Genomic DNA, 20,592 nt, shown 5'->3' with positions numbered 1-20,592 from the left:
GAATATGCAACATTTGGATGAATAAATCAAAAGTTGGTCAGTACACTTGAATCAAAATGCGATATGGACTAGGGTCTGTAAATATTCAGCAGCAAAAGGACAATATGAATCCTGCATGTTCTGCGTTTCTCTGTGGAAATCAGGCGCGGACTGGTCATCGGGAGATCCGGGTGGCTTGGCAGCTGATTTTGCCCACTTTTTTAATATTATTGTTATTATATAGTTGCCTGCCGAATGTTTCCGAATTCGACATTCGATAATACATCTCTAATAAATCATGAATCGGTTAGTCGTGATTGGGAATGCACTTCAGCTCGCGCCCCCTCCGCGCCTCCGCCAAATGGTTTAGATCAGAGTAAATTAATCAATGCAAGAGATTTGAGTGGACTGTATAAGCGCACAGGTGGAGCAGAGAAGCAAAATTACTGTTCAGGATTTCAAGTGCAGGTCAGTTTCATGTGTAAATATGCTACTGTAGTTTTGTCTTTGTTTACTTAGTTAAGCAGTAGCAGCCCATTGCTCATCAATCATCACTCAAAATACTGTGTACTAAAGGACATCATTATCTACTGTAAAGTTACAGTAGTAGTTTAGCAGACAAATAATCATATCGTTTACAATAGCTTTAGGGGGAGATAGGGCAGACAACAACACAATCCTTAGGGAAATTAACAATGATTTTACCTAACCATGGTAACCAAATTATTAACCATGGTTTTGGCTACACTAACCATAGTTTAACCATGGAATTTGTAGTAAAAATAAAGACAGATGGTAATCCATTTTCCAAAAAAAACATGGTTAGGCCTACTGTACTTAAAAAAAAAGAAAAGAAATCCAAAGCATTGTTAGCTGCAGTGTTTCCTGTAGTTATGCAAAGATTTGGTTTCCAAAACAGTATCAGTAAACTATTTCTTATGATTTTAAATCTGCATTGAACTTCAGATCAATCTCAAAATAAAAGGCAGTACTAATGTCTGATTTTGTGGAGGATTTTAACCCTGCATGGTGTAAATGTTTGAAAATGATTAACAGTTGAAAACATTCATTAGAAATTTAGAAAAGTAATCAAAAAGTAATCAGTTACATTACTTTAATAAAGTAATTGGAAAAAGTTACACTACTATTACATTTTAAATATAGTAACTTGTAATCTGTAACCTATTAGGTTACATTTCCAAAGTAACCTTCCCAACACTGGCCGTTCGGTACAACATCCACGGTTCAGTACGCCCTTGTGAATTGCGTTTTTCTGGTTTTGCATTTCAATAATTTCCGTGCATTTTATTTCTCTCCGAATTGGCTCTGTTGTGTGTGCCCGTGAGTTTACGTTCTGAGATGAGGAAACTCCTCCCCACTGAAAAAGAAACACGCCAAACATCTTCCCTTGTAATAAATTGTAATGAGAAGTGTTTCTAAACCTGCTGTCCAACAAAACAGTACATGTTTTTGCTGTTGAGTCTTTCTTGACTTCATGTTTCATCATTCATCATCTTTTTATTCAGCTACAGCGATGGCTGTATGCCTTTGTCCGTATTATGAGTTCTATTTCTTCTTTTATTTTTGTTAATTTGTTTTAAAAATCACATTTTAAATGACAAAAGACATTTTGATGTGCCAAGCCATCAGAACCGAAAAAATAGGTTTATATTGTATTATTATTGTTTATATTTATATGTTGCATCCCTAATAGATTCATAATGAATGTACTTTACTGTACTACTTAATTTCATACTATTAATTTTTTATTTATTTTTACATTTTTTAATTTTATTATTTTTATAATATATTCAAATTATACAGATTTTTACAGACTTTTTTTCTGGTGAAGTAAAATCTTTTCATAATACAAATAATTTCACTTCAGAATTACAGAAAATGATGATTTAGTGCCCTCAGTGAGAAAAACCAATGGTGGCCAGGAAGATGGCAAGGCACATATAATGTAACACATTTAAATAAATTAAACATATTGGAATAAATGTGCTGGTGTCCTCATGTTTTTTCATCTGTTAGCCTGTTCATGCATGCATATTTTTCTCTGTGATTTCAGTGGATCCGTCACAGGTTGGGAAAGGAGTGGCTCTGATCACGGTGATGGACATTAATGACAACGCACCAGTTTTTGCCATAGAGTATGAGACCATCCTGTGTGAAAGTGCTGGGCCAGGACAGGTATTGTGGCTCTTGATTCTTCAACAGAAAGGCTTTCATATCAAATGCGATTTGAAACCTGTATAGTCCAATAAACAGAAATGATTATTTATGTCACAACTTTTCTGATATTGTATGAAACTAATTGTGCAGCATTACTGTTGGAAGCAAAATGAAAAGAGATCTCATTTTCAGATTATGTATTGCAGTGTGCAGATTATTAAAATGGTTTAAACCAAGGTTATAATAATGCTTCTTTTATTTTTTCATTAGTTTATATGTATATATTTTGATATCCTTCATCAGAAACTCAACCTGAAAGAATATGGACCTTAGTACTGATCCATAGTCAGTAAAGAGCAGCGAGAGCCACAGATGGGCAAAATGATAACAACAGGATTCTGGTGGCTTTCTGCTGCAGATCACTCTAATCACGGGATCAAAACATTGTGCGCTCATGCGGAAAAAGCTTTACACTGATGCAAATGAGACAGAGGTGACTGTGGCATGAAATTGGTTTGTTGGGGAGTGTGGCATTGTGTCAAGTAGCCAAATGTGAAGTCCTTCAGCAGGCAATTGCAGAACACACACACAAGCAAACCAATGGGTTCCTCATTTTCGAGCCAGCAACATGCCCTGATTCAAACACATTCTCTGTCGCATTCATATTCCAATGTTTGTCAGAACGTCATTACTAAGATGAATGTGGTATAAAGGGCATTACGAATGCTACATACTAAACACTCGCTATGAGTGCATAGAGGAAACATTCTGGACCTTTGTTCAGTCCTAATGGGAATGATAAAAGCCATTGACAAATTTTGTGACATGATGCTCCATTAATCTTGAAAGCAGTGGGTAATGTCAGAGGACTAAAACCAGTGGTGAAAACATGACTGATTCTACTCAACTATAAGTGCCTTTCCTTCTCAGAGCATCTACTGCATTACTACTGTAACTCTATAAAAGCTACACAGAAAGAAGTTCATGTTTATATTCTAATACTGCATTTATTTTCTAATTCTGATTTTATTTTCTTGTAATTGCAACTTTATATCACAGTTGTGACTTCATATTTCACAATTGCATTTATTTATCTTAATTTGTGACTTCATGTCTCACAGATTTCTCATAATTCTGACTTTATCTCACAATCTAGACTTTGTGTCAGCTGCGGCTATTTCTCATAATATCGACTTTATCTCACAATTGCATCATAATATTTCACAGTTGTGACTATTTCTCGTAATTCAGACTTTCTCACAATTATGATCACATCAGTTGCAGCTATTTCTATATATTTCTACTTAATTTCTTGCAACTTCTTATCTCACAGCTGTGATTATTTCTCATAATTGTGACTTTATCTCACAATTGTGACTTTATATTTCACAATTTCAAATGTATTTTTCCGAATTTGTGACTTTGTGTCTAATTGGTTGTGTCTTTTTCTTGTAAATGCAACTCATGACTGCAGGTTTATGCCAATTTAACTTATAATTGTGATTATTTCTTGTATTTGTGACTATATATCACAATGTGAGTTTCTTCTTTTAAGCTGTATCTCACAATCACATTCTTTTATTATTGTTATTATTATTATTATTATTATTATTTTATTTATTTATTATTTTTTATAAATCGTCAGAAACAAGAAACAAGCTTCCATATAAACCCTACTTAGTAACTGTAATTGTTTCATTGACAGACGATGTTTATTTAGAGGAGAATTAATAGTCAATTTGCAGAGGTGTTTGAAAATCTTACTCACTCAATTACAATGTTTTTATTAGTGTATCAGAAATTGACTTGATCTGATCATTTCTTTTGGGAGAAGTGAAAGAATACTGAAGGATGTTTTTCTTTTTCTTAAGAAAAATAATCCCTCCCACAAGATCTCTCAAAACAAAGAGAGGACAGAAATCACATTCTTTTATTATTGTTATTATTATTATTATTATTATTATTTTATTTATTTATTATTTTTTATAAATCGTCAGAAACAAGAAACAAGCTTCCATATAAACCCTACTTAGTAACTGTAATTGTTTCATTGACAGACGATGTTTATTTAGAGGAGAATTAATAGTCAATTTGCAGAGGTGTTTGAAAATCTTACTCACTCAATTACAATGTTTTATTAGTGTATCAGAAATTGACTTGATCTGATCATTTCTTTTGGGAGAAGTGAATGAATACTGAAGGATGTTTTTCTTTTTCTTAAGAAAAATAATCCCTCCCACAAGATCTCTCAAAACAAAGAGAGGACAGAACAAGGCTACAGGGTTTACTGAGCATGAGATACAATCCCCTGTAGTGGCATGATTGTCTGGGCCATAACAATTAGTCCTGGCCTGCCTGTGTCCCAGACTCACAGGGAACTGTGTTTGTATTGCCTAAGTGAAAAGATGCTGGTGGGCTCTTTTGACAAATGCTATCTCAGCCTTGAAACGCATTACCATAGTCCCCCAAGAACACTCTCTGTGTGTTTTGGACACCCCAGACTTCCATCACTTCTAACTTTCAGAGCTCTCTCTCATATTAGAGGCTAAATTACTTTCCTGCCTCTCAGAGGAACAGTAGAATGGTCTCTCTTTCTCTGAATAGAAATGAATGCGCCTATATGTTTTCATAATGATATATTTTCCCCTGTGATTCATGTTCACTTCCATATCTTCAGCCATGGGAGTACTTGAGCGATGCTGCACTGATAGTCAAATGCTGTCTCGATAGCGCAGATCTCTCTTGTGATTCTTAGCACGATGACTCTGTCCTTATAACGGCCCTTAAACTGTTGTACCTGTAGAACAGAGGCTCTCAGACATCCTGGAGTGCTTTTGGAGACCGAATCTGAAAGTCAGAGCCTTTGAGTGAGGCGTTCTGGAGCTGTTAGATGAAGAATTTTGATCAGACAGAGTGTTTGCCGTGAGGCACAATATCATCAACAAACAGTGATGGCACTTTTACATTCTTTGTCACATCAGTGCCTCGCAAAATAGTCGCAAATGCTGTTTGTCTATTTGCGACTGAGGTGAAATAGGCACTTTCAGCCTGCTGTTACATTGTTATCTGCAAGTGTATCTCCACTTCGTTGTTTTCATAGACCTCATCTGCACATTTGTATATATAGAGCTTCACACCTGCTCCATCAAGAAGCCAGACACTCTGAAAGAGACTGTATGGAGTAAGAATGAATAGTTTCATGGTAAACATGTTGCCTGGTTTTTGAGAGCAAATGAAACCAGGTTTTGAGTGCAAATTAAAATTTTCACTTTTTCCTATATATTCACTTGCCATAAAGAGAGCAAAAACTCAAAAGTTTCAAAATTGAAAAGCAATTAGCGCAATGTAACAAATCAGAATGCAGTCTCAATATGTGTTTTTAAAAGTTGCACTATTTTTAATTGGTGGAAAATGCTCTGGCATTTTCTTTTTAAAATGGAAAGTTTGGTTGGATTACTTACTGTATGACTGTGTTAAATTGTGTTAACCAAATTATTTCTATTTGAAAACATTGTTAGTGCATTGTTAATATCTTATTTTCATTAGAAGTATTGTTTAATTAGTGCAATGTCATCTTCGCTATTGTTGACAATTCCTAAACATTTAAAGAATGGTCTCTAAAACTCTGAAAACTCTAAAAATATCTAGATTAAGTCAGTTGTTGGATGACTAGGCAATCATAACCACCCATCCCTTATGTACATGATACGAGAGGGAATATTCCCCATCATTGCATGCGAGTCTAAAACAGATGGCTTGTTGAAAAAGGTCCCCAGATCCCCATCCAACAAGTGCCTGTAATGGGGTCACAGGCACCAAACGTATGTCTTCACCTTCGTTTCCCAGCACAAAGCTCTTTTCTCTGTGCCCTTGGTTTCTCTTTTGTTCCTAATATGACTTTTTGAATTTAATAGAACCTTAATATGAATTGAAGCTGGGGTCTGTAAATGAGCCAGGTGATTTGTTACAGCTGATTTAACAGATTAGATTATGAGGAGTGAGTGTTTTCCCAGGTTTTTTTTTAATCTCTTTAAGGTCGTCTATATTCTGTCTTGTTTCTTTATGCCTCAGAGACATGGTCAGCAGTGGCAGGCTGAGAGACTGGTGTTTTAAAGCACTCGTGACTGCTAACTCTCCACTGGCAGACTCACCACGGTGAAGATTTTCCCCTCTGTAAAATCAGGTGGCACAGGAGAGATTCCTTGCCCTCCAGCCATTTTTACATGTACAGCAAAAAGGCTTAAATCCCTCATATCTTTCCATATAATGCACTTATTGGCTACACAAGAGCCATTTTGTGTTTTTACAGTATTATTCTAAAAATTATTTACTTTTCCACCTCTCCTCGGTTGGTGAAAGCGAAATCAGGTTTTGTTTAAGACGCTCTGCCTTGACAAGATGTTCTTATTCATTTTAAATGAACCCATTGCCTCAGTGATTTTATCAATACACTTTGCATTCGCCTTAATGGACTATCTGTAATTAATTTTGTCACAGTTTACTGTAATCTCTGCTTGTGTCGTTTATGCAGGTTTTTAATAGCGCAACGTTTTACGATTTCAAAAATATTTACAGATAAATGATAAATCTGTCAGAGTTCCCATTGCCAAATACTCACTTAGTGTAAATGGAGGGCGGTGTTTAATAAAAATAACTGAGTGGAGAATTAAAGCGCTGAAAAGCTCTTGGTTAGTACAAGGTCATATTCTTCAGACGAATGAGGAAATGATACAGGAGTGTCCGCTAGCCATGGCTCCGCTGCATTCATCCTGTGCGTAAGGTTTTAGGAGATTTTTCAAGCAGATTGAGTTTGTGCTAACTGCAGCCTGACACAAGGGAAGAGCTGTGCACAGAGTATTTAACCCAGCCAAAGCCCACAGATTAGGCCACAACAGTGTGTCAGGAGAATCTTCTTAGCGTACCACCTGATGGGTCACCCTGATATTCATCACTAAAATGCAACACTTTGCCCAGCTTTAGGGGTTTCAGTCCAGATTTAGACCGGGATGGCCCTATACTTTGCTAAATCCTTAGATACCATATGAGCGTAGTCTCACTCAGATAGCTTACTGGCTTAGACTATCCTCCTGATGTTGTTTTCAGCATGATTTAAACTTGTGAATTGTTTTTCCCCCTCCCAAGTTCACCTCCTTGAATTCGGCTGATGGTTGAAATGTTTCTGTGTTGTAGCATAAAATGTGGGCATCAATTCAACATGTTAAATTAGTTAATTATTATGTTTAAAATGTGTTCAAAATTGCAGGGATCTTGAGGTTGAATTAATTTTTTTTTTTTTTTTTTTTTTTTTTTTTTTTTTTTAATTGTCTCACAGTCTTAAAATAAGACTTCCATTGTGGAAGATGCTGAAAAGCCAGTGAGACACAACACTGCCAAAGATGTCTGTCTGATGTATGTGTACATAGACCAATAATAATAATAAAACAATTGCAAAACGTGTTGTTGTGGACGTTAAAAATGTTTTTGCAAATAATCTAGAACTATTCTGTAGCATCTAAATAATTACATTCAAGTAAATATATTAGTTCATTTGACTGATTCACTTAGATTATATGAACAAAAGCAGTAATGTTCAGGTCAGGTAGATACAATAGCTGCTTGAAGAATCTGTGAATATATTTGTACAGGGTATGTTAAATTATATGGAAATAAAATATATTGACTTAATATATTAATTATCATAATTAATTGACTTGTTCAGTGCTTCAACCTGCCACAATAATGTAATGTCTTAAATAATATTCCTTTTGGTGATATTCTGAGCAAATATTGATATATGCTACTCATTTCAATTAATTTGTACTAATTAATAAACATATCAAGTAATGAATTCCATTCATGAAATATTCAGGTTTACCTATAATCTCAAACATTCATTATTATAGCAACACTGCAGTTATTTTGTTTGGAGTGAGGCAATAACAGCAGTATTCATCTTCCTGTTCTGTACTCCCTCTTCGACACTGTCTTAGGTCATTGAAACCATAAGTGCAGTGGATAAAGATGAACCACCCAGCGGGCATCGCTTCGTCTTCTCCCTCACTGTAGAGACAGCTGGGAACATGAACTTCACCCTCCGAGACAATAAAGGTATGGGATTTCATTAAGACAGTTTATAGCGAATACTCAGAACTCGTCTTATTCCTAATAAGACCAAAAAGACTTCATTTTATCTATTCATATGAGTCATTTTTTTCACTTTTCACATGATATATCTATCTCTTTCTCTCTGCAGACAATACCGCTTCTATTCTAACTAAGAGGGGTGGTTTTCAGAGGAGGGACCAGGCTATGTATCGACTGCCGGTGTTGATAGTGGACAGCGGGACCCCTGCTCTCAGCAGCACTAACACACTGTCTATTCGAGTGTGTGACTGTGACCCTGATGGGACACCCCAGTCATGTGGCACAGAGGCCTTCATGCTGTCAGCTGGACTCAGCACTGGAGCTCTCGTTGCCATCCTGGCTTGCATCATCACTTTACTTGGTAGGAGATACATTTAACCCTCCTGAACACATAAAGCAATGGTTAAAAGGATAGTTCACCCAAAATTGAAAACTGTCATAATTTATTCACCCTCATGTCATCCTAAACTTGTATGAATTTCTTTCTTCTGCTGAGCACAAAATAAAATATTTTGAAGAATGTATAGGCAACCAAACAGTTGATAGTAGCCACTGACTTTCATATTATAGAAAAAAAAATACTATGGAAATTAATGGCTCCCATCACCTGTTTGGTAACTCACATTCTTCAATCTTCTCGTGTGTTCCACAGAAGAAAAACATGAATACAGGTTTGGATGATGTACAGTAAATGATGACAGAATTTTCATTTTTGAACTATCCCTTTAATAAGCCTGTTTAATTATACAGACTGAATTTGACAAAGTGCTGCATTTCTTTGTTTGCTTACCAAACATTTCCATAGTCTGCCATAAATGTTAAAAAAAATGGATAGTCCTGCCTCAAAACTCATGGCATTGGTTGAACCAGTGTTGCTTTGTCCGACTGGTCTGAATGATCAAATCAACACACAAATGGCTTTTTTTTATGAAACAGCATTTAGCTTTTGTAATGTGAATGTTCAGCAGGAAAGGATGTAGGGTGAGAGTTGATGTATTCATCTGGGTTTGGATTGATTTATAAAAATAAAATAGTTTCAGAGGCTAAAAAAAAAGTTAAATTTTGATTAAAACATTTTTTTTTTTTTAAATACACTACTTGAAATGTTTGGGGTCAGTACATTAAGATTTTTTTTTTTTTGTAAGTCTTCTGTTCAGCAAGTACGCATTAAATTGATCAGAAGTGACAGTATAGACTTTTACATCGTTACAAAAGAAGATTTATATTTCAAATAAATGCTGTTTTTTAACTTTCCCTTCATCAAAGAATCCTGAAAAAATGGAACATGGTTTCCACAAAAATATTAAGCAGCACAACAGATTTCAACATTGATGATAATAAGAAATGTTTCTTGAGCACCAAATCAGAATGTCATCATGTAACACTGAAGACTGGAGTAATGGCTGCTGAAAATTCAGCTTCACCATCACAGGAATAAACTACATTTTATAATAGCAGTTATTTTAAACAGTTGAACTTATTATAATTGTAATTATATTTCACAATATGTTTTAAATACACGCAGTCTTGGTGAGCATAAGAGATTTCTTTCAAAAGCAATAAAAAATGACCCTAAACCTTTGAACAGTAGTGTATTTTTATTTATTTATTTTTATTTTTAAATAATGTTATAAATCATGTGCAGTAGGAACAGGGACATTTATTAATAAAGCATATAGGGTTGATTTTGATTTCATGTTGTCATTGAGACAAAGCTACTGTGCTTTCTGAATGCAGCTTCCAATCAGATGATATTTGTCCATTTTTTGTTATTGTTTAACAAAACCATTTTTTACGAGCTTTATTGCATTTCCACCTCCCCCGTACTGACATTTAGCACACAGACGGGCTGCCATTATTTTAGAAGCGCTGGCACAACAGCTCCAACAGTTGGGATGTGGTGTGCGCCGAGAGGTCTGCTTGGCCACAATTGACTTGTTTACCCTCTGCTGGGAGGCTGCTGGTCTGTATGATAACTTATTATTTGGAGCCTTATTAGCTGATTGTTTGATGTGGAGATCTGTCCATGGACACAACCACAAGTCTATTTGCTGACAGATGTTGTCTCTGTCTTAAAAAAAGTGTGCTGTTATTGTGACAAGACGGGAATTTGTGTGTGCACACACATCTTGAACCGAGCCCCAGTAATTTCCATTGTTTGATTACTCTCTCTCTCTTTTTTCCCCCTGAGCGCACAGATGACGAATAAGTAACAAAAGAAGCTCTGTCTGCTTCCTTGGTGCCATTACAAATATGAACTAGTTCATTTCTATCTCCATAGAGACGTACAACTAAATGGTAGATCTGAAATAATCCACTGCAGTGAAGCCAAGTGCAATATATTTCAATTTCACGTTTCTTTAGAACTCTGCTGTTCTCACACATGACTTGGAGCACCATATATAACATCACTTCAAAAAATATTTTTTATTTTCCAGTAAAAAAAGAAAAAAAGGAGAAAAATTGCTTGAGACATAAAGACTTGATTTCAGAGGGTTTCTTTTGTTTCTTACCCAATTGGCAAGTAGCTTGTTTCATGTGTTTTATCGTAAATGCACTGAAGTTACTTACATACTTAAAGCAAGAAAAACAACTTAATAAAAATGGTTAAAAATAAATGTATGCTGCCATTTCAAACTTTGGCATTACTCCAGTCATTAGTCCAGTTTTCAGTGTCACATGATCCTTCAGAAATCATTCTAAAATGCTGATTTGGTGCTCAAAAACTATTTCTTCTTATTATCAAAGTTATTATTTATTTTTATTTTTTTAAACTAATTTGTGTTTTTTTTCTAGATTATTTTATAAATACAAAAGTTCAAAAGAATACCGTTTATTTGAAATATAAATCTTTTCTAACATTATAAATGTCTTTACTGTCACTTTTGTGATCTATTGAATGTGGCCTTGCTGAATAAAACTATTTAAAATTCTTGTTGACCCCAAACTTTTGAACGGTAGCATACCTCAAGAGAAATTTTCTTAATATAAGAAAACATGTTAATATCTTGCACAGATTTGCTTCTTAATAAGTAAATTTTATCTTTTTGAAAGACATTTTAGATGTTTTTACTCGACAACACAAAAAATACTCTTTAAGAGAAGTGTTTTTGGCATTGATTCTTGCGTTGTTGCCCTTCCTCAGGTTCAACAGGAACCTGTGAGAAATGTGATCTACTCTAAACAGCACAGCTTGTGGCCCACAGTGGCAGACTCCATCCTCATGTTGATTGATCGTTGTCTTTAAGCATTTATCATCAGAATGTGAGCTCAACTAACAGCTGTAAATTATGTCAAATAGTCATTCCTGTAGTTTGTCGTCTCATGTGAATGTAGGGTTCTCCAGTGCCGACACCCCTACCCCCCGTCTCCTCCCAAACTACACGAGTTGGATTAGACCACTGCGCTGCCTGATCTGAGCAATGCAGTTATTTTTGGCAAAGAGAGTCCGGCCCCAGGGGCTCGAGACTGCTCACTCATGGTTGAAGGGAGGATGGCTTCAGAGGAGGAGAGCTGCAGAGGGAAAAGAATCTTCTTTTTCTGCTTTTATCTTTTTTCGAAGTAATGAATCAACAAGCTTTTTGCCTGCTGTTGCCTTTTAGCTATCAAAGCAGCGCACAACTAAAACCATGCCAGGGAATGAATGAATGTCAGCTTTGAGTCTTTTATCTTTTTTTTATCTAACAACATACAAACGACTTTCTCCATTAAAGGAATTGTTCGCCCAGAAATGAAAGTACTGTCATTATTTACTCAGCTTCATGTTATTTCACCTCGTATGACTATTTTTTTAATCTTTCTTTCGTTGAACATAAAAGATGTTTAAAAGTGTGTTCATCCTGCTCATTTCCATATACACTTTTAAAAATAAAGGTTCTTATAGTTGGCGTCAGTGGTTCAATGAAGAACCTTTAATGTACATGGAACCTTTCCATGGAACAAAAGACTCTTTATAGTGGAGAAAGGTCCTTTAGAATCTTTAGAAGTTCTTTAGAATTAAAATGTTCTTCACACTAAGGAAAAAAAATGTTTTGTTCACTTAAAAAGAAAAAAATCTGTTCACTGAAAGTGGATGGTGACTAGAGGACATCAAGTTCCAAACAGCACACAAATCATCATAAAAGTATTCCATGACTTATTCACTATATATTCAAAGGCTTCTGAAGTCACATGATGCGCTTTGTGTGAGAACATAGTCATTATCCACTGAAAATTCTACCATGACAGTTGGTCACCATTCACTTCCATTAAAAGGAAAAGATCCCTTTCTTGCTCTGCTATAAATAGTTCTTCTAGAATTCCATGGGGTAAAAAATATACATTTAGAATAACATGGGGCAAGTAAATGATGACAGATTTTCAGATGAACTCTCTATTGTTTGCTTGCCTATGTAGTGTTATTACAACATCTAAGTCGCGCTGTCAAGCCCAAACATTGATAATGGTTCATAAAATATTTGATAGGATGAAAATGGAGTTCATAAGGAGGGATCCGATCAAACTGCTGTGGTAAACACATTGCTATTTATCAGTGTTTGCATAAAGTAATCTAAAGGATTTCAGGAGCGCATATCACATAATGACAGCCGCTGCGTCACTCTAGTTGTTCTGAGGGAAACCTTGTGCTCATTATTTCAGTCTTAGGTGGAGGAACACAGAGAGGTCAGGTAAGCCCGAGGCACTCTGATACATTCATGTCCATGGGTCACTCTCGCAACAGTGACATCACTTTTTCCATCTCTGCGCGACCGATTGCAGGGCATCTTGTCTTCCAGGCCCACTTCCCCTATGGCCTCTGACAGTGCCAGTGGACGGCAGTCAGTAATACTTATGAGGGCCCTTAAGGCGATGTAGTGTGCTCTTATATCACCCAGAATAAATCATATTTTATTTTGCAGATAATGTCGCCACTGTGAAAACACAGGGACAGACAGGTGTCATAAAGCACAAACACCTTGTGCTGGGCAGCGGCATAAATGTCAACAGCCAGATAGAGCCGCATATCGCCAGTATATCTTGATTAGTCTTCACTGCCCTGGGCTATTGGCAGTAGTTGAGATATGTGAAGGGAATGCATGGGAGCGAGAGAAAGCGAGGGAGGGAGCGAAAGAGAGAATGAAGGGCAGAGCATAATCCAGTAGTCGCTGCCTCATTTTTAAAAGGTCGATGAGAACGAGGCCCCCACAAAATATCTCATTTGTTGTTTAATTGATTCTGGATGACGGATTGTTTTCTCAATCCAATTACTGCAAATTGAGGATAATGTTAAATTGATCTGCTGCTCCCGTTGAACATCCATCTTGTGTCAAAACTGCAGAGAGGGTAAATCAAGCCTTAAAGTGAGAGCAGTTTGTAACAGTTAGGACTTAAGACTGCATTAGATCCATATAACTCCTTGTAATCACATAACAGTGGCTTAAACTCAAACCTTTCATCAGAAAAAAATAATTCCCTTTAGGGATACTACAGCTCGTCACTGGAGCAGTACACTCAAATAGACTTCTTCGTACCTTATTTACCCTAAAAAGTTCATAGTAGTGCCCTGAGGGTACATAGGTACTAATATGTGCCTTTTAGGAGTAAATAAGGTTGTTTTGAATAAAACAAGGCTTCGCACTGAATTAGATTTCAGCAAAATATGAAGTTTTTGCTTTAAACTGAGTTGCTTTGAGTTTAAAAGAGAAATTAACTGTTTTCATGTTGCAAAAATGCTTTGTTTTTGTCCTAGAAAATATTAAAAACACAACTGTATAAATTTAGGATATGTATCTGTACATCATTAATGGATAGCTCACCCAAAAATGCCAGTTGTCATGATTTACTCACCGTCATGTTGTTCCGAACCCGTTTGACACCCATAAGATATTTTTGCATAATGCTGCTCTTTTTATTTATTAGTTTTTGAATATTTTATTTAAAGCATTTAACATTTTACCACGCAAACAATCAAACAATAATACAGACACAAAGAATATATCAAAAAATATATAAAATATGGTACAAAATGTAAGTACGAAGTAGATTATATTAGATAACCCAGTAATGAAAAATTTATATATTATTGCACATCATTAAAAAAAAAAAAATTCTATGTTACACCCTAGAAATCACATCCAAAGCAACCTGAGAGCTGTTTCACTGAAACCAATGATCACATTCAAGATTTCTAAGAAAAGATTCCCAGATCCAGAAAAATCCCAGCAATGTCATACCTAATTTACTCCATATGTACAACACAACTGAACTCCGATAGCCATGTCGCAAACTTCGGTACAAACTCTTTGTTCCATGTTTTCAAGATTGTCTCCTTTACTATTGTCATACCGTACAGAATTGTTGTATTTAATACAGCATACACTCTTAAATATGAAGGTTCTTTATTGGCATTTATAGTTCTATGAAGAACTTTTCAAATTCATGCGATTTTACTTTAGTTAAAGGCTGACAAGCTTCAAAAAGCACTATAAAATTATTTAAAGTGACTAATTTTTCTGTACACTTCCTATACAATAGCTTTGAGTGAGGAAAAGACTGAAATGTATTTATTTATTATGCTGTTCTGTGTCAGCTGCGTCACACGGATACACTGTTTCCGTTCAGATCAAATCACAACATCGTAGGAAACAGATCCGGCATGACGCAGCTGACACAGAACAGCATACGTTGTTTACGTCCAGAGGATACTCTCCAAAATGGTGCTACAGGGGGACGCGGGGGAGACGAATTGTTGAATAAAGTCGTTTTTTTTTTCTTTCGCGCACAAAAAGTATTCTCGTAGCTTTGTAAAATTACGGTTGAACCCCTGATGTCACATGGACTATTTTACAGATCTCCTTGCTACGTTTCTGGAATTGGGAACATTTCAGTTGTATTGCTGTCTATGCAGGGTCAGACAGCTCTCAGATTCCATCAAAAATATCTTAATTTGTGTTCCGAAGATGAACGAAGGTTTTACAGGTTTGAAACGACAGGAGGGGGGGTAATTAATGACAGAATTTACATTTTTGGGTGAACTAACCCTTTAAATATCCTTTTGTGTTCCACAGGAGAAAAAAAACAGGTTTTCAGAAAGACAAGTGGTTGAGTAAACAATGACAGATTTGTAATTTTTCTATTCCTTTATCTTCAGTTTTATAGTAGTTTTTGTTTTCACCATTAACCCCAGTGTAAGACTGTTGCTCTTGAACTTAAGGTCGATATTGGCTTTACTATTGTTTATATCATTCCCCGTGTGTATGTGTACCTTGATTATGACTGTACACGTGCAGCCGTTGCCTCGCCATCCCACTCGCCCAGCTTGTCTGCCCCTGCAAAACGACACTAGGCCTGAGGATGAAGTATGAGACTTTGGCACCATATTTCACACTCGCTGTGGCAGGCCTGAAGGATGGATCATTAGACGTTTGCCTCCCTTTTCCCTCCACTCTATCTTTCTCTCTCTCACTTCAGGCTGCTCCCACTTACACCTCCTTTTCCTCTCTCCCTACTTTTTCTGCTCCCTTCCCTCCCCCTCGAGCTTGGTACTGGCAGCCGAATACACATATGCACTATCTACATTGAGAGAGATATAGACTCCCGTGGGAGGACTGTGTTGTGGCTGTACTGTAAGTTCCTTTGCATTCATGGGTCTGAGAGCGGCAACACGGAGGATTGGTTTTTGCATTCCACACACCACAAAAAATGGATTTATTTCCCTTTTTTTGTGCATGTGTCTAATGTTAGTTATTTCACACTATGTGCTTTCCCTTTTCCCTTTTTGTATTGACAGAATTTCTCAGTCTCTTTCACGCCATCTTTCTCCCTGCATTTGATCTCCGGTTTGAATCGCAGAGACACATGCCTTTTGTGCGATGGTGCAGCCTTGCCTCTTGTTGATAGTTTTGATGTGCTTGTATACGGGGTCTGTGCTTTCAGGGCAGGGTGATATTTTCTGACTGACATATAATCCAGTCTTATTTTACACATACAGTAGGCATATGCCGCACTCATTAAAAGGATTTAATGCTGGCCTTTTCCGAATAAGCAGCTTGTGTATGAGTGGGTAGGAAGCAAGTGGCCGTTAAAGCCCCATATTTACAGCACACATCCTGCTCTAAATCTCGCTCTTCGTGCATCTATGTGTTCATCTCTGTCTATTTGCTTATGTTCACACATGACAGAGCAAAGAGTGAGAAGACAAAAGTGCTAGCATGCGTTTAATTCTCAGCCATGCATGTGTTTTAGTGCGCAGATAAGGGTCTGTATGGTTAATAACCATTGTAAACAAATATGCAGGATGAGATTAGATCAGACTGTTACTCCTTTAACACCTCCTGCTCCCAGGAGCACCTCCCAAGATGAAACACCTCCTGCTTGGGGTTTGTCAGCAGCGTTATTAAAATCATTACTACCCAATCTGATGAACTTATTGATAAAACTAATGTACCAGATCTGCCCTAATTGAACTGTAGAGATAATTCAGCTTATCTTTCATGTTGTAGCTTAAAATGTCAGGCCTTGGGGCAGAATTGGTCTATAGAGTGGGAAAACAATGAGAAAGTAATATTTTGGTCTGGTGTCATAAATATTGTTGAGATACAGTCATGGTCGAGTGCTAACTGATTCTACACCTTTTATGCCTTCGCTTATCTTGAATGGAGGGTAAATGGACTGCTTGAGATGTGTGTGTGTGTGTGTGTGTGTGTGTGTGTGTGTGTGTGTGTGTGTGTGTGTGTTTTAAAGCTTTGGTGCCACTTAACCTTTCCTGGTCCCTGATATTTCATGGAATTGTTGTTTACTGTGGCAAGGACATGAATCTGCAATGAAGCAATTTATTAAACACTCTACTCCCATATAAAAGGGGTTTCTTGTTGGCATTGTTAGCAAATTGTTAAATCGTAATGACTATATGCACGAGGTGTAAACAGCACTGTGCAGCTATTTGCTCCCCAATAGTCTGGTGGAAACCAACAGAACTAGGAATAAATGCAATATCAGAGAAGAGGCCTTGAATTCTTCTTCTTCTTTTTTTCAGTGACCCGAGAATCACAACTCTCCTCATATCTCCAGTATCCACTCTTACTATCTCTATTATTAAAAAGAAAACAATAAATAAATAAATAAATATATACATTTAATATAAATGAAGTAAATTTAAAATTTAACAATTTTCACTCAGAAATAGTAAATAAATTTCACAAACAATTACAAAAAGCTAGCAAGTAACACACTGAATTAAACATGACATTTTGAAGCAAAATTGAAATAGTATTTTCTTGTAAAATACTATTTTTGTAAGACCAATAAAACAGTCTTTGTTTTATTAACAACTTCAAAAAAATCTGAAAGTTACAATGCCTATATAAAATAACTAGTAATAATAAATACAAATTATTTAAACTATTAGTAAATATGCTATAGGCAGTAAACAACATGCATATTATTATAATACATAAGAGTATGTTACAGTATTATAAAGCATATAATATTTACACACACACACACACATTCACACACACACACTATTTTACTATATATACTATTATAAAAAGAGTATACAGTAAATAATATGTATTATTATTTCATTATATGGTTTAAAAAAATGTTTCTTGACAAAGTTGCCGTTATAAATGTTTGGGGTCGGTAAGATTCCCTCCCCCCCCACACACTTTCTGCTCAGAAAAGGCTGTATTTTATTTTATTTTTTTTAATTAAAATAAACAGTAATTAAATTCATTTTTTATAAATTGAATCTTTCCTAACACTATAAATGTCTTCACTATTGATCGATTTAATCCATCCTTTCTTATTAAAAGTATTAATTTTCTTTCTTTAACAAAAAAAAAAAAAAAGTCTCAAACAAAAATTTTTTGAACAATAGTGTATACATTGTGTCTTGCCTCTGTGATGCTAATATGTCATGTCACTGATAAAAGCTCTGGTTTGCTTATACTAACAACGTGTGATTCTTTTGTCTTTGGTTTGCAGTGCTGGTGCTGCTGATTGTGACAATGAGGAGGAGGAAGAAGGAACCTCTGATCTTGGACGAAGACCGGGATGTGCGGGAGAACATTGTGCGCTACGACGACGAAGGCGGAGGTGAGGAAGACACAGAGGCCTTTGACATGGTGGCATTGCGAAACCTCAATGCAGTGAGAGACAGCAAAGCCCGCCGTGACGTCACCCCGGAGGTGCCCACCCTTTATTGCTCCCGCCCTCCCCCTTACAAAATCACCCCAGACAACGGGATCTTCCGGGAGTTTATATGGGACCGCCTGAAAGACGCCGACGTAGATCCTTCCGCGCCTCCCTACGACTCCCTGCAGACATACGCTTTTGAGGGAAGCGGCTCGGTGGCCGAATCCCTCAGCTCCCTGGATTCCCTGAGCACAGACTCGGAGCAGAACTATGACTATCTGAGCGACTGGGGACCTCGCTTCAGGAAGCTAGCCGACCTGTATGGTCACGGCGACAGCAGCAATATATTCTCCTCCTAGCCGGGATTAAAATTCCTGCCAAGGTCTGCTCAATCAAGGGCATAATGGAAATGAACAATGATCAAGAGAATACCACTGACTCATTGATGCTTGACAGAAGAGGGGAGCAAAAAAATGGGAACATTCAATGCGCAGGGGGAAGTTATATCTGCAGAGAGCAGCGGTTTTGATAACGAATAGACGGTGGAGATTTGAGTCTGAAGCACTTCTATTTAAATTGCAGTTAGTTGCCAAGTCTGGACTTGGGGTGTGGTTGCAAGCGCCCAAAGAGCGATCTTCAGGCCCAAGAGAATAATGGACAGTGGATGGCAGGGCCACGTGAGCTGGTCCAGGAATACCAATTGTTTCAAAGAGACATTTGAAGTGCTCTACCCATGGTTATAAATGAGAACAGTGCCATCCAGCTAGCCATGCTGTAGTGATGCTCGAAAAATCAATGTTTCTGTTCTATCAGATGTTTCTATGGAAAAAAAGTCAATCTAAATTCAGCAAACGAGTACACCGATATCTTTTCCGCATTGCCTTGCGAGGAACTGCAACTGTTGCTTTGTAAAAAATCCTTTATGCATAGCTTCACGTCTGTTATCAGGCCTTAGTTCTTCCCCAAAATGTGGGTCGAGGCACATCGCTATCACAACTTCTGAAGTATCCCGCAGTTCCGCAGACCAAAATACAAGTCAAACTCATAGTGAATAGATTTTGATGTATCGAGCAGGATAGGCCGGAGTGGATTTAATCATTGAAAATGTATAGTACTTGCCTTTCAGTTGAGGCTGTCAACCTGAGTTATTTTGAGATGTTATTTTGTAAGTTTGTAGAGAGAACCCTTATGACAGCGAGCGTTTGAAGGGGAGTCTTTTGTATTAAGCCGATTCCATTCTTTGAAAACCTCAGTCTCAGTGGAGAAACTCAAAACGGCAAAATGTTTTTGTAGTGTTCTATGCTGTCCCGTGTACAGTTTTTTTTTCTCTGCAGTGGTTCTTGCTGAATATCTTGAGAGCTGTTTGTTTTAAAGCAGGCCTGTTGTCAATATGAGTCTGAGTGGCAAACTGTAAGGGAAAAAAGAATGCAAAGACATTATCCTAAATAATATCTGGCGACGTGTGAAATGGTGTATAACATACGGACAACACAGACCTTACTACTACTACAGTATATTCAATGTTTAGCTGTTGTCCGACACGTTATTATCATGATTTTGAATTGTATCGATATGAAATGACAGTAACACATGCTCAATCCTAAAGCTGGGAAGACATTTTGTACAGATTTTTGTAATAAAGCACATGAATTGCAGCATATGTTGAGGCCATTTCCTCATGACTCCTTTCATTCATCCGGACAGCCAGACGGTGGTGCATATTTTGATGTGAAGATCTTACTGCTAAAGTGGCTGCTTTTGTTTGTGGAACAGGGTGGTTTGCACACAGACATGATGTGTAATCAAAGCTAGCCGAGAGAGCCAATAGAGCCTTGAGTTTGATGAATGACACAAGGCTTGTCAGAGCATTTAAAAGGCCTCGGCTAAATTAGCCTCCAAGAGAGGAGATTGATGATTCAGTTAGTGAATGCAAGCATACATCCAGAAATACGATTGCGCGTCTAAGAGCGGGTGTGCTACGACACGGTCGGATGTGAAGCTTAGCCTATAAATTGTCTTGCCTGGGCTAGTTAGATCCCTGCAATGAGCGTGTTTAAACTGAGCCTAGTCTCTGTCAGACTCGTACACAGCTTGACGTGTTAAGATGGCAGTTTTTCCACGAACGCCTGTTGCAGCCTGGCCTGCGCTATCGCAGTGTGAGATAGCTGTGATATT

At 37.0% G+C, this 20,592-nt stretch overlaps 1 protein-coding gene across 1 annotated transcript in view; it reads left to right on the top strand.

Moving 5' to 3' along the window:
- LOC107602530 (cadherin-7-like) overlaps positions 1–20,174 on the top strand; it is a 63,353-nt gene extending 43,179 nt beyond the window's left edge. Inside the window, exons 9-12 of the mRNA XM_016295047.1 lie at positions 2,054–2,175; positions 8,148–8,265; positions 8,411–8,662; positions 18,268–20,174. Coding sequence (XP_016150533.1) covers positions 2,054–2,175; positions 8,148–8,265; positions 8,411–8,662; positions 18,268–18,776 — 1,001 coding nt within the window. The 3' untranslated portion in view covers positions 18,777–20,174. The remainder of the gene's footprint in view (positions 1–2,053; positions 2,176–8,147; positions 8,266–8,410; positions 8,663–18,267) is intronic.
- Positions 20,175–20,592: the final 418 nt, after the last annotated feature.

Source organism: Sinocyclocheilus grahami, unplaced genomic scaffold, assembly GCF_001515645.1.
Source record: "Sinocyclocheilus grahami isolate Dianchi unplaced genomic scaffold, SAMN03320097.WGS_v1.1 scaffold329.1, whole genome shotgun sequence".
NCBI lineage: Eukaryota > Metazoa > Chordata > Actinopteri > Cypriniformes > Cyprinidae > Sinocyclocheilus > Sinocyclocheilus grahami.
The sequence above is the reverse complement of the archived record's forward strand: the minus strand, read 5'-3'. Positions and strand labels throughout refer to the sequence as shown.